The following is a 12,829-nucleotide window of genomic DNA, read 5'->3' on the forward strand; positions in this document are numbered from 1 at the left end:
CTAAAGTCAAGCTAGACCAAATCTCATACATGTAGAAACAGAATTAATATTGTTAAGCAGATCAACAACAGTAATTTTATTTATTTATTTTCCCCATTAGTGCAACACACTATTCTGGGCACTTTACAACAGCGATGAATAAAACAAATACTATTAAACTGCAAATACACAACTAGAACGTTAAAAACACTAAACGGATGCCATAGTAACGTATTATTTAATCGATTAATAAATTATGAAATAATTGAGCAGCGGCAAATTAAACATGCTAACAATATCAAACCATACAGGATTCGAACCCAAGCCTTATTCGAAATTCCCGCGCTCGCGCCCTGGGTTCGACTGCGCAACCGCAACGAAACAAGACTTCGATCTCTTGCTTGGGTCACCACTGCTTTCTCCACCCCCCACCCCCCCAAATCCTCCTCCGCGGGCTTCGGTTCCTACTAGGAAAGGAAGGCGGGGCCAAACGCATCACACCAGGGGGCGTGGCCCGAGCGCTGAGCAGAGTCGGGCGCGAGAGGTGGTTGCTCAGAGGAGAACAGAGGAGAGCAGAGGAGGGGAGGGGAGCCTGGCGGGGGACAGCCGGCGCCCGAACGAGCGAAGAAGGCAACGATTGCTTTCCGGAATCTCCCGAAGTACAGCGCGAGCCCCTTTTCGCAGGGGGAAGGGGGAGGGGGAAAGGGGCGTGGGCGCCGCGGCGGCGGCTCGCGCGGGGTTGAAAAAGGCGGCTCTTGACGGATCCGGCGGCTCACCTGAAGGCGTTGCTGAGGCTCCGCCCCCTTGAACGAGGAGGGAGGGGAAGGAGGGCGAAAGAGGAAGGGCGCTTGGATAAGGACTGAGGGGGTCCCGTCTGTCGCTGTGGGGCGGTTTCGCTCCACGAGGTGAGAGGACGAGGCCAGAATAGGTAGCCTCTCCCTCGGGGAGGCGTGAGAGACCAGCTCCGTGTGGGAAGGGGGAGTTTCCTTAGGGGGGAGCGAACCCTCTTCCTGAGGGGGTGTGTGTGTGGGAATTAAGGGCAGATTTGAGGGATCCTGTGTGGGGTGGGAGGAGCAGGAAACCGCCTCTGAGGGAACCGGCTTGGAAGGGGGGGTCTACATTTTGGGAGGACTTAAGGAGCTGCTTTGTTTTTTTGGGGGGGGAAGAGGAGGAAGAACCCCCACGTGAGTGAGTCTCAGCAGTAGAGAGACCAGCACTGTTGTGTGGGTTTTTTTGGGGGGGGGGGGAAATACCTGCCCTATTTGCCAGAAGGAGGTTAGGATAGAGCCTTGCTTTTTGAGGAGAGAAGAAGATCTGGCCTGAAGCCCTTACATTTGTAAAGAGGGACGGGGCAGAGGAGGGCCTCTTTGGCTAGGGGGGGTGTCTTTCTGCAGGAGGCCTCTGTTTTGGAGTCCTTTTTAGCTATTGTAGGGACTTTGTGGACCTCTTTTGAAGGGGCTGCCCCTGAAATCATATTTCTGCAGAACCATTTCAAAGCAGATTTTTAATCCAGTTGTCATTTCTTTTTTTCTGGATTTTTTGGGGTGGGGTGGGGTGGGTAGGCTGTTTTTATTTTTATTTTTTGTCCAGATTGTTTTCATAGCTGTTAAGTGTCTCTCCAGGCAGCAGCCGGGGTGCAGGAAAGGTACCAGAGATGTAATCATTGAGATCAAATTCTGTGATCAGCTATATTGAAAGGCAGGCTTGGCCCCCTCCTGCCTGCATATACCCTTCTTCCTGCTCCTGTTTTATTGACCTTCGCGCCAGGAAAATGTCGGGGCTGAGGAGGCGAGGTGCAGAGGGAGACCATGAAGCCGAAAGCATCCTTAACAAGGTAAGATCTGAATGGACCTCTCTTTCCTAATACTGTACCTGCCTCCAGGTGTTGGGGGGCATGGAAGGTGCAAGGGCTGCCTGTGTGTTTTCTAGCTATTTCCTGCGCAGAGTCACCACCCCTTCTGCTCTGCATGTGATGTGTTGCTTCCTTGTAAGCAGTTCTTGCCCTTCGTTCTCAGGTTGGGGAAGAGAGAAATCGATTTGAGCCTCTCCATGTCTTCTGTTTCGCTTGGTTATAATTTCACCTCTCAAGATAATGCGTTTCAGTAATGAATTTGGGGCAGGCAGGTATTTCCTTTCTTTGCCTCTCTTGTAGGAAGTTCTTCCTGCTCTCTCACCTTTAGATGTGACAGTTTTTGCCCAGAAGAGGATATGAGAGAAAAGGAAATTCACACCCTCCACTTCTTAATTTTTTCTCTTTGTTTTACACATACAGTGGGAATTGGTAGACTTGAAATTGTGGCATCTGTGGCCCTCTCTAGCTCTGCAGTAAAGGCCATTCCTTCTTTACCTGCAGTCTGCGCTCAGCTCTCCATAGAAGGCTGTTCCTTACATCACCCACTCCTCCCCTTATTCACCATATTCACATACTGTTGGAAGGAAGTAAAACATAAACTGCTGGTTTTAATCTGCTTAGCTTGTCTTGACACTGGGATAGTGCAGATGTGTCCTTGTCTGCATTTGGTTTTATAACTGATTTGTATTTGGTTATGGGCTGGAACACGAGTAGCAATACAGTATTTTCTGAAGAAAATCTGTTTTTAAAATCTTTGCATTGGAATATATGTCTATGGCCCTAAAGCACAGGAGAGGGAATGATGTGTTATTTTGGCTGAGTGCCTTACATAATTGAGTAAATGTGATTTAAAAAAAAAACCAACTTTAGAGTTTCAAAAATAGATGCAACTCTGAGGCCTAAATATCAAAGCTGGCACTGTACATTGCCCATAATGGTATTAAATAATGCTAAGGGCTAAATTTGGTTGTTTGTTTCTGCTAGAGTAGACCCACTGAATCCATTAGACTTTGGTAGGTCACTGTTTATGTAAATTACATTAATCAAACGAGGTCCAATTCTAATGATTGGATTTAGTCCCACAGTTTTAGACATGTTCAGCATCTACAGTATATGCAAGCCTTACCAAGATTGCACTGTTGTTCTAAGGCTAGGAAAGCAAAAATGGATGATATTTTTATTCTTCAGCATTTTGATTTGAGCAACAAAATGAAGTGGGAGATTGAACAATTTACAATTTTTAGCCTCCTTTTAGTGTGAGCTAGATGGAAAAGAATTGATCATGGCAGTAACTCTCCCCCCCCCCCAATGCTTGGTGGTGAGTTTTTGTTTTTTGTTTTGTATTGTCAATAAACTGAACACATCGCATCTTAAACTTTGTATCTTTTTTTCTCTGTGTCTGTCTCTGTATATATACATTTATGTATTCCTGTAAGTGTATAAATCCTGTTGTTATGTGCCATCAAGTGAAAACTGACTTACAGCCATCCTAATAGGGTTTTCAATGTAAGTGAGGTAATTTAAGGAATGGCTTTACCACTCCCACCTCCCACTGAGTTTCCATGACAGAGCCAAGGAATCGAACCTAAATCTCCAGACTCCACTACTCTATGCACTCCACTCCACTGGGTGCCTATATAAATCCTAGCACATACAGAATTATTAAGGAGAAGGTTGGAGCCCAATCTTCAGTATCTAATGTGTGAAGTTTCTGAGTGCATAGATTAACATTTTTAAAGGAAAACAGGTTTGGGGATGTGTATTGTGGCTGGTAATCTGAAGTGGTAACATCTGAATTCACATTTATCATCTCATCTGCTGTTTATGGAATATAAATCTCAGTGTATGCACTAGGTAGGATTTTTGGTTCTTACCACTGAGGATACTGGAGTGGAAAATTTTAGGACATCAGTTAAACTGTCTTTCATCAAAGTTTGCTGGTTTTTTTGTTAATCTTCTCATTAATGGTCTGCTCAAAAGCTTCCATAGGATCCCAAGTTTCCTATAGAATAAGGTTTGGAACCTCTGGTTTAGGTTTGGGGACACAAAAACTGTGAAGGATTGTGGTGTAGGACTATTGTCCTTGTAGTTGGTTCTATTTTTTTAAAGTAACTTCTAATGAAGGCCGGGTAGGTGGGGCTCGTCAGCCATGGAAGGCAGCCCATCTAGGAGAAGGAAAACTCCGATTTCAAACCTCCACTGCCTTGTGGCTATATCCATTCATGGAAAAGGCTTCAGGAGTTAACCTAGAGGCAAAATCCGGAGCTGGAGTCCCGAAGGCAGTTCTTGTCGTTCTGCCAACTCTTGCGACGTTGCTGGAACCAGTTGTATTGGCTCTTGCCTTTCCATTGGACCATTTCAGCAACGTGGAGAGGGGGGATCTGCTGCTTGGGTAACAGCCTATCCTCCATATTACTTTACCCAGGCTTCATGCTCTGGAGGGGACACTCCTCAATTCAGAGCATGTTACCACAGTCTTTCGAGACTGAATGATGCCTATGATGAATGAAGGCAGTTAGATTTAAGTCTTCCCCAGTCTTGTGTCTTGCAGAGGTATTGGACTATAGCTTCAGTAATGATGGGACCATGGCTTTTGAAAGACTGCGGGCTGGATAAGACTGTATTAGATACTGATCTTATTCTTAGAAAATGGGTGTTGCACTAGCCTTCTTGAAGAAGGCTAAGAGAATTAATGCTACAATAAACTGGCTTTTGCTTTAGGTCTTATTCTATTTTTGCCATCTCCTGTGAACCAGTGTGAGTGAAAATCAATGATGTTTTAAAAATCAAATTGGATTAAATCACAATTTAATTTGAAAAAAATGATTTTTTTTGTTTAAATTATTAAAAAACCCACGATTTTTAAAATTTAAAGTTTAAGTCATATCCACCCTGCAAGCTAGTATTTCAGGAGAGATCCTTCTATGCAGCTGAAGTACTTTGTACAGATGAAAGAGCTGCTAATTCCTTCTTCCAGCTGAAGCAACTTGAACTTTCTTTCTTTCTTTCTTTCTTTCTTTCTTTCTTTCTTTCTTTCTTTCTTTCTTTCTTTCTTTCTTTCTTTCTTTCTTTCACTATTAAGATAATTAGATGGTTTTTGACTAGAGGGATGTTACTTCAGTAGTCTTATCTCAGCCATTTGCTAGATATTCTTTTGTACATATATTGGGGCATACATTACATTCATAGAAAATCTCATCTGAATCCAATTAGCCCTATTTTACTTGATTTTTCTTTGATCTTCGTTACCACTTTGAGGTTTATTATGTGACTTCCAGATGGTCCAGCTAGAGGCTTGTCTTGGTGGAAGACACACTTTCAGTACCCATGTATTTGGCAAGGTGTGTTCTTTTTGTTCTCCATAGGTTTAACATAACCTCTTCTGGTTTTATACTGTACAGTGGTGCCTCGCATAACGTTTGCTTTGTTTAACGTTTTTTTCGCTTAACGTTTATTTTTTCAGAGTCAGATTGTGCTTCGTATAACGTTTTTCCCTATGGGCGATTTTCGCATAGCGTTTTTGGGACCATGCTTCGCTTAACGTTTTTTGTTTTAGGTCCCCTGCTTCACTTAACGATGTTCATTTTTTCAATTACAAAAGTGTCTTAACATGTTGAAAAACAGTTTTAAATGCTTGGAATCATTAGTGCACCTTCTAAAATGTGTGCATACTTAATTTGGCGTTGATCTAACTTTTCATTAATTTTTTGTGAATTTTTGTTTTTTGGCCCATAGGAACCAATGGACCTGTCAAAATCTGACAGCTCCATGCTTTCCTATGGGGGAGAAAACAATTTACAAAAAATTAACGAAAGTTCAGATCAACGCCAAATCAGGTTTGCACACAACTTAGGGGGTCCTCTAACGAACCCAAGAATTTAGAACAGTTGCTGAGTCTTCATTAATTTTTTGTGAATTTTTTCTTCCCCCATAGGAAATAATGGAGCTGTCAGATTTTGACAGCTGTCAAAAGTTGGGGGAAAAAAATTCACCATTAATTAACGAAAAGTCAGATCAAAGCCAAATTAACTTTTGCATCCATTTTAGAGGGTGCAGAAGCTAATCCAAGCATTTAAAACCATTTTTGACCCTTTTATGACACACTTAATTTTGCAAAAATTGACTTCGCAAAGCCATTGAAATGTATTGAGTCAGCTACAATACATTCCAATGGAGGATACATTGTATCGTTTAACGATGTTTCCTATGGGTTTTTTCGCTTAAGGACGGCAATCCGTGCCTATTGGAACGGATTAACCGGTTTCCAATGCATCTCTATGGGAAATGGTGTTTCGCATAACGATGTTTCACATAACGTTTTTTTTTTGGAACCAATTAAAAACGTTATGCGAGGCACCACTGTATTTAGATTTTCAGATGCGTACAGAAAACTTTCCTTTGATTTTAGCTGTAGTGTACAGAGTTGATGTCCATAAAGTGGATGGATTTGGTGCTGTATTACCTTATTTTGTTCATTATTTGCTAGCACCTCTTGACATACTTCTGAAGCGGCAATGCCAGCCAAATAATAGACTTTTTCAGTGCACCCCAATCTGACCAGTGATTATATTCCTGGCAGAAACTTAATTTTTAGTGTTCAGACAGACCTTGGAATTGCAGTCCAAGAACACCTGTATTACTTAAAGTTGGAAACCACTTGTCTAAAGTGACACCTGAATATTTTGGGGCTGGGCAGTGTTCCAAAATCTTGCTGTCTCAGCTAACTCTGAACTTTCTTTTCAGTTTTGACTAATTTTTAATGTTGTGTGCTATCAAGATGTTTCCAACTTACAGCAGACCAAGAAATTAATAACCTTCATTTGAACTTTGTGCTGTTACTTTAGACCTGTGGGGAACTTTCAGACATTCTAATTAGTCTACAGTATAATTGGCAGGTTGTAGTTTAGGTTGGAGGTCATCAAAAAGAAAATTTTATGCATTGGATGGCTTTTATTTCATAGGACACATTAATAAATTCAGTACTTCCAGTGTCAGTTTGTATTTATAAGCATACTTCTCATGAGACTGTAGTAGCAGGAAATGTTCAGCTGAACTCTCCTGAATAAAGGGCCAACCTGCTCAGCTTGAGTAGATAAACATGGTGGTTTCTGCTAGACAGGCTTCATGCTTGTTTTTGTCTTTGGACACTTTAAAACAGCATGACTCATGATTTTGTACAGAAATAGAATTGTATCTGTCACCTGTTGTTCAGGATAGCATGAGCACATGGTTTTACATGGGCACATGTTTTCTTTCTTTTATGACTGTATAATAATTACCTAGAAGTAGTGATTTTCTTGTTGTTAGAAAAGCAATATGTAGAGTGTGTGCAGAGGGTTGAACTTGAAGTAGGTTTTTGTTAGGAGTAAGGATACTAAGGAGACTGTAGTAGGATTGAGCATTGAAAAGTTTGAAAAGGTTTTTTATTCCTAATTTAATTTTATATTCATTTTCAATAGGGATAGGATTTTGGGATGGGGGCTGGGGGAGTAGACATGGGTAGGGGAAGGGTAAAATTCCAGAGTGTGAGGGTACATTTACATCCACTTATACAATTCTACTAGAATTTTTTAAAAAAGAACAACTTAACAGGTTTTACCAGAATTACTATAGTTACTAATGTCTCTAGTCCCTGATTGGACTTTCGCATTCTTCTTTTATCTATGCTTTCCAGTCCATATTGTGAGTCCAACTATAAAATCATTCCAAATTTTTGCGTCCTTTTTAAGATAGCTGTGTTTCTGTTTTCTTCCAATGTTTCCCATATTATAGCTACAGTATTATGTGTATTATCAAAAGTTTCATTTCTTTATCTACAATCTCAGACATAATAATCAATTAGCAGAATTAAAGTTTAAATTATAATCTCACAAAATACATTTTTTAAAACATTTCAGCATTTCATATACTAATCTCCAATAATTTTCTGCTCCCCTATCTGTCCACCCAATATGGTTGAAAACACCCTCCTGTATTTTACATTTCCAACACTTACTAAAAACATTTCATAAAGTGGTTCTTGATTTTCATACTATAAGTTTTGAAGACAGATAGTGTCCTCTTTTAATTTCTATATTTGTTCGTAAATTATTTTACAGCTGATGTTAATCTGTTCAGCGGACCATCCTTTTGCTCCCTACATTGGGGGCCTCGAAACCGAGGGGTCCCGGTCAGTTTCAGGAGCTCTCCTGAAACCTAACTGGTCTGGCCATGACAAAACCCTGCCTCCTTGAAAAGGATGAAAAGGTTTGATCAGTTGGCTCCATCAAATATTTTTAAAGCATTAAAAGCATTTATTAGGCCACCAAATAAAACTAATGAACAACATTTTTAATACAGAAGCTAGTGAAATAAACCAGTTAACGTTACAGTGACTAACCTTTTAAAAATGTAGTGAATTATTAGAATAGGTAGTTGTGTTAAATGAGCTTGTCTGTTAGTATGAGTAGCTATGAGTAGCAGTTTTTTCTTTAAGTGCAGCCTACAGAAGCATTTTCTTTAAAAAAAAGAAGTTAATTAATATGGAAATATTTAATATGTAAATAAAACAAAATAACATCACAAGCAGGCAGCTGGGCAGATCACTTTTCTGATTTCTGCGTCAAATGAGAAATCCTAGGAAGTCCAAGGCATAGGCTGCTGCCATTGTTTGGAAGTTCCTTCAGTTAAGTGGGTGGTCACATGAGAATATTTACTGTATCTAATTGCTGCAGATCTAGGGATCAAGTGGACTGTACTACTGCCCTTGCTAACAGGTGACAATATGATGGAACAAAAATGGTAAATGTGACCTATATGATGGTGTTTCTGGCTACATGGAACGTATTTCCCATCACTACAGAACAGTTCAGTATCTCACACAATTTAACCAATGTAGCATCCCAATCCACTGGCAACTGCTACTGATCTTTTTGTTTCCCAACTCTAAACATATTTGGGTTTGAAGAATGAAGGTGCAATGTGTCCTTTGATTGATATAGTATTCCATGACTAGATGAGGAGGTAATTTTGTTTCTGTAAATTATAATACAGTCTGTGCATTACCTTATTTTGCAGATGTAGGTCAGTTTAAGTACAGTATGTAAATTTTAGTAAAACTGGCAGTGTGCAATTCTTGAAATTCTAAAAGTTGCAATAATGACAATAAAATCTGTCACTTCAGAAATTAATTATTGTGTTTTAAAATAATACTTTAAATGCATTTTTAAGCCTGACTGTAATTCAGTGCTTGCCAGCTGTTTGCTTGAAATAGAGATGAAAGGATTTATATAGGCATTAGGTAGGGAGGAAACCATGTTTTCTCTTTTTCTAAGTTTCATAAGCAGTTTCTAAAATCTGCTACAGTTGCTTTGAAAAAACACCAAACAAACACCAAAGGGCCTTCATTCATTGAAGATGAAGATGCATTGGATCCAAAGATGGAGATGAACATAGACCCTAAGAGAAAATCTGTGTATGGAAGATACTTTCTTATGTGAATATTTTGTACATACTTTGCAATTAAATAGAATAACTTGTTATGATTCTGAAGTAAGAACACATTATTGGCCAGGAGTTTTCCAGTGCTTTGTTTTATGTTAGATATTTCTTCAAAGTGAGTACTGCAAGTGAAGTGAACTGGTTTAAGTACTTATGTGGCCACATGGTTTTGGCATAGGGTTTGAATCCTTTCATGTTTAAGTAGTTTTGTGTTCAAGTAATTTAAAAGTATAATCTTTCCCCCTTGTTTCTCAATCTGGATTCAGTAACCACTTAATGGTTTTTAACAGTACTTTACTTGCTTTTGAGGTGGCACCTGTACTTTTGATCCTTTCAGTTTTCTGAAGCAGTCTCATCATGGAGTAGTTCAGGTGGCAATCTCTTGCATTCTTTTCTGAAAAGTAAACTGATTCAAACTTGCTAAAACTTTCTTTGAATAAACATGTACAGGATTGCACTGGACAATCGGATAACTACACTTGGAAAGGACATAAGTTAGGGAGAGGAAACATAAATCTCAGGATTTTGCTGGTCTACAGTTCCATTCACTCTTAGCTTGTCTTGGCTAAGCTGAGGCCTGGTGGGAGTCAATGTCCAGTGATATCTGCAGGGTCACAGATTTCTCAACTCTGTCATAAGTAATTGCTCCTAATAAATGCATTAGGGCTTATTTTCAGGGGATGTTTAATTATTTTCATGTACAACAGTCTACATTTATTTATTTATTTATTTAATTTATATGCCGCCCACACTACCCAAAGGTCTCTGGGCGGCTTACAACATTTAAAATACAATAAAAATTCAAAACAATTAAAATACAACTAAAATATACATAAAATTTGCCATCGGATCCACAGCTAATATTATTTCAATTAAAAGCCTTCTGAAACAGGAAGGTTTTGACCTGGCGCCGAAATGTCATGGGTGTCGGCGCCAGACGAATCTCAGTCGGGAGGGTATTCCATAGTCATTTATTCAAATACCAGTCGCATCATCATCTGGTTGCTGCACAGTGGTGGAGGGTGGGGTTTTACTTAACTGGGGCTTATTTTTGGGGTAGGGCTTATATTATGAGCATCCTGCAAAATCATACTAGGGCTTGTTTTTAGGTTAGGTCTTATTTTCAGGGAAACAGGGTACACAGGAATTATTAAGAAGTTAGAGATGTAGTTTGTTAGGCTTGGGTCACCTTTTAAAAATTACAGCTCTATTGGTTACATAAGCATTAACAGACTACATTCCATTTCATCAGATGTATGAATATCTAATTTGAAAGCGTTTATGTCCTGAAAAATTTGCTAGGTTTTAAGGAACTAGCACAGCTACTCCTCTGGAATAAGAAATTGCTTGATACATTAAACTAGGCCAGCTGCATTCAGAATCCAAAGTTCCTGTCTCTAGCTTGATGTGGGCAAGGAAGCTGGGAAGTGTCTAGGCACCAGAAAAAAAATGACTGCAGACAACCAAAGCTAAAACTAAAAGTGCTCAGTCATTTTTATTACAGAACTTGTATCTGATTTGATTATGAAAAACAGCCCTTTCCTTTTCAAAATGCTGTGACAGAGGTAGGCTTAAGTTGAGCTTTCTCTACCATGGTGCCTTTCAGATGCTTCAGGTTACCACTTTCAGATTTTCTGACCTTTGGCCTGATGAGAATTAAAAATACCTGGAAGGAACCAGGTTTGGAAAGGTGATTTAGACAATACAACACTTCACAAGAACTTCATGGATTTTAAAACTTTCTTTTTAAGATGTCAAAACATAGAAATCTAAAAGTTGAGTTTATGTAGCCAGACATAATAGTAGCCAGACACAAAATATTTTGTGAAGGAAAGAGTGTAGAGGAGGTTTGCTGCAGAGTGGATTTTATTTAAATCATTTAAAAAATTTTAATCATGATTTAAATCAATTTGCTTTTAAAAATCATTGCTTCTTATCCACCATGCTGACTTGATATAATGTTATCATTGACACACTGAATTTCGTATCTATATGAGGAAAAGTAATCATTTATTCATATTTATTGGGACAATGCTTAGGTGACTTATTGAAAAGAAACAGGAGAGAGAAAAGAAGAAGGAAAAATTAGATCTCTTTCATAAGGCTCCAGAAATCAGATACAGCTTTTTAAATCAAGATTAGGAATATGTAAAGATTAATGGGAAAGTATTTTATCTGATAAGGATAAAATAAACTAAAATGGAAACATAGTGAAAAACTACAGTACTGTATAAAGAAGAGATGCATGGATGACAGATTTTTATCAAAGAAGAATACAGTATTTCAATGAGGAGTCTGCAGTTTTAGAAGGTGAAGTGAAATATACTTTTAAATCACATGGTGGAAATAAACCAGTAGAATAAATGGGATGCAGAGACTGAGGCCATCAGAATTGTGATGCCCAAGATTTTACAACAAAGGCTTTTATGATATATGGAGCAAGAAATGCCGGCTGATTCAAGTGTATGCCAAAACTTGAATCGGAAAGCAATAGGCACTAGAGACTGTATTGCAAATATATGTTGACTACTGGCATGTACCAAACAATTTCAGAACATCAATTTGTGCTTTTCAGATTACAGAGGCCAGAATCCTGTTAGTATTTGTTCCATTGTAAGTGTGATGTTATAACTTGCAGTGACAAATTGCTGCTACTTCATGAATTACCACTCGTATTCCTTGTGGTGGGTGAAGTTGTGACTGGTGTATGACAAGAAATACAAGTGGTGATTTGTTAGCCAGCAGCAATTCATTGCTGCAATTTATGCTGTTGCATTTACTCCATCAGAGATAACTATTTTGACTGCCAGAAATGGGTGTACCACAATATTTGATCTGGTGCATAACTTTGGACAAGAGGCTACTTTTAGGACAGAATATGGAGGTATGGAATGGTTTCCTTTAGGCAATGGTGTCATACAAATGTGCATTTTAATCTCCCCATCCAGTTTGTATTTAGTGTATGTTGTTCACAGTGAAGAAATCATTACTGTAAGATTTTCTATACATACTTTGGTTTAGCCACTAATCCAAATGGAAACTGCAGCTAAGAAATCAGACGAAGACTGAAGCTTGGAAAGGCGGCTGTGGAAAGATTCTTGGGTGTAAGGAAGTGTTGCTGGAGACAAGATCATTCATACTGTGATATTCCCAATTAGTGTTCAAGGATGTAAAAGACGGACAGTGAAGAAAGCTGGTGGATAAAAAAGAGACTAATTTAGAATGTGTTGGAATTTTACAAATACTGTTGATTTTCAGAAGGGTGAACAAATGATGTCTAGATTAAATTAAGCCTGAACTATCAATAGATTAAATTAAGCCTGAACTCTCAGTAGAAGCTAAATTGAATAAACTGAAACTACTGTGCTTTGGCCATATCTTGAGAAGACACACTGAAGAAACAGCAATGCAGGAAAAAGTTGAAGACAGTAAGAAAAAGCAAGAGTGGTCACAAAATGTGTCGACTCAATAAAGGACGTCATGACCGCTCAGAAGTCATGAGTAGTGCTGTTTGTGACT

General features: G+C 39.0%; 1 protein-coding gene across 1 annotated transcript in view; it reads left to right on the forward strand.

Annotated features, from left to right (window-relative positions):
• Positions 1-761: 761 nt before the first annotated feature.
• Positions 762-12,829, forward strand: part of CDS1 (CDP-diacylglycerol synthase 1) — a 33,482-nt gene continuing 21,414 nt past the window's right edge. Inside the window, exons 1-2 of the mRNA XM_073002012.2 lie at positions 762-884; positions 1,602-1,813. Of these exons, the coding sequence (XP_072858113.1) occupies positions 1,751-1,813 (63 nt within the window). The 5' untranslated portion in view covers positions 762-884; positions 1,602-1,750. The remainder of the gene's footprint in view (positions 885-1,601; positions 1,814-12,829) is intronic.

The sequence above is a fragment of the Pogona vitticeps genome, chromosome 5 (genome assembly GCF_051106095.1).
Source record: "Pogona vitticeps strain Pit_001003342236 chromosome 5, PviZW2.1, whole genome shotgun sequence".
In the NCBI taxonomy this organism is placed as follows: Eukaryota; Metazoa; Chordata; class Lepidosauria; order Squamata; family Agamidae; genus Pogona; species Pogona vitticeps.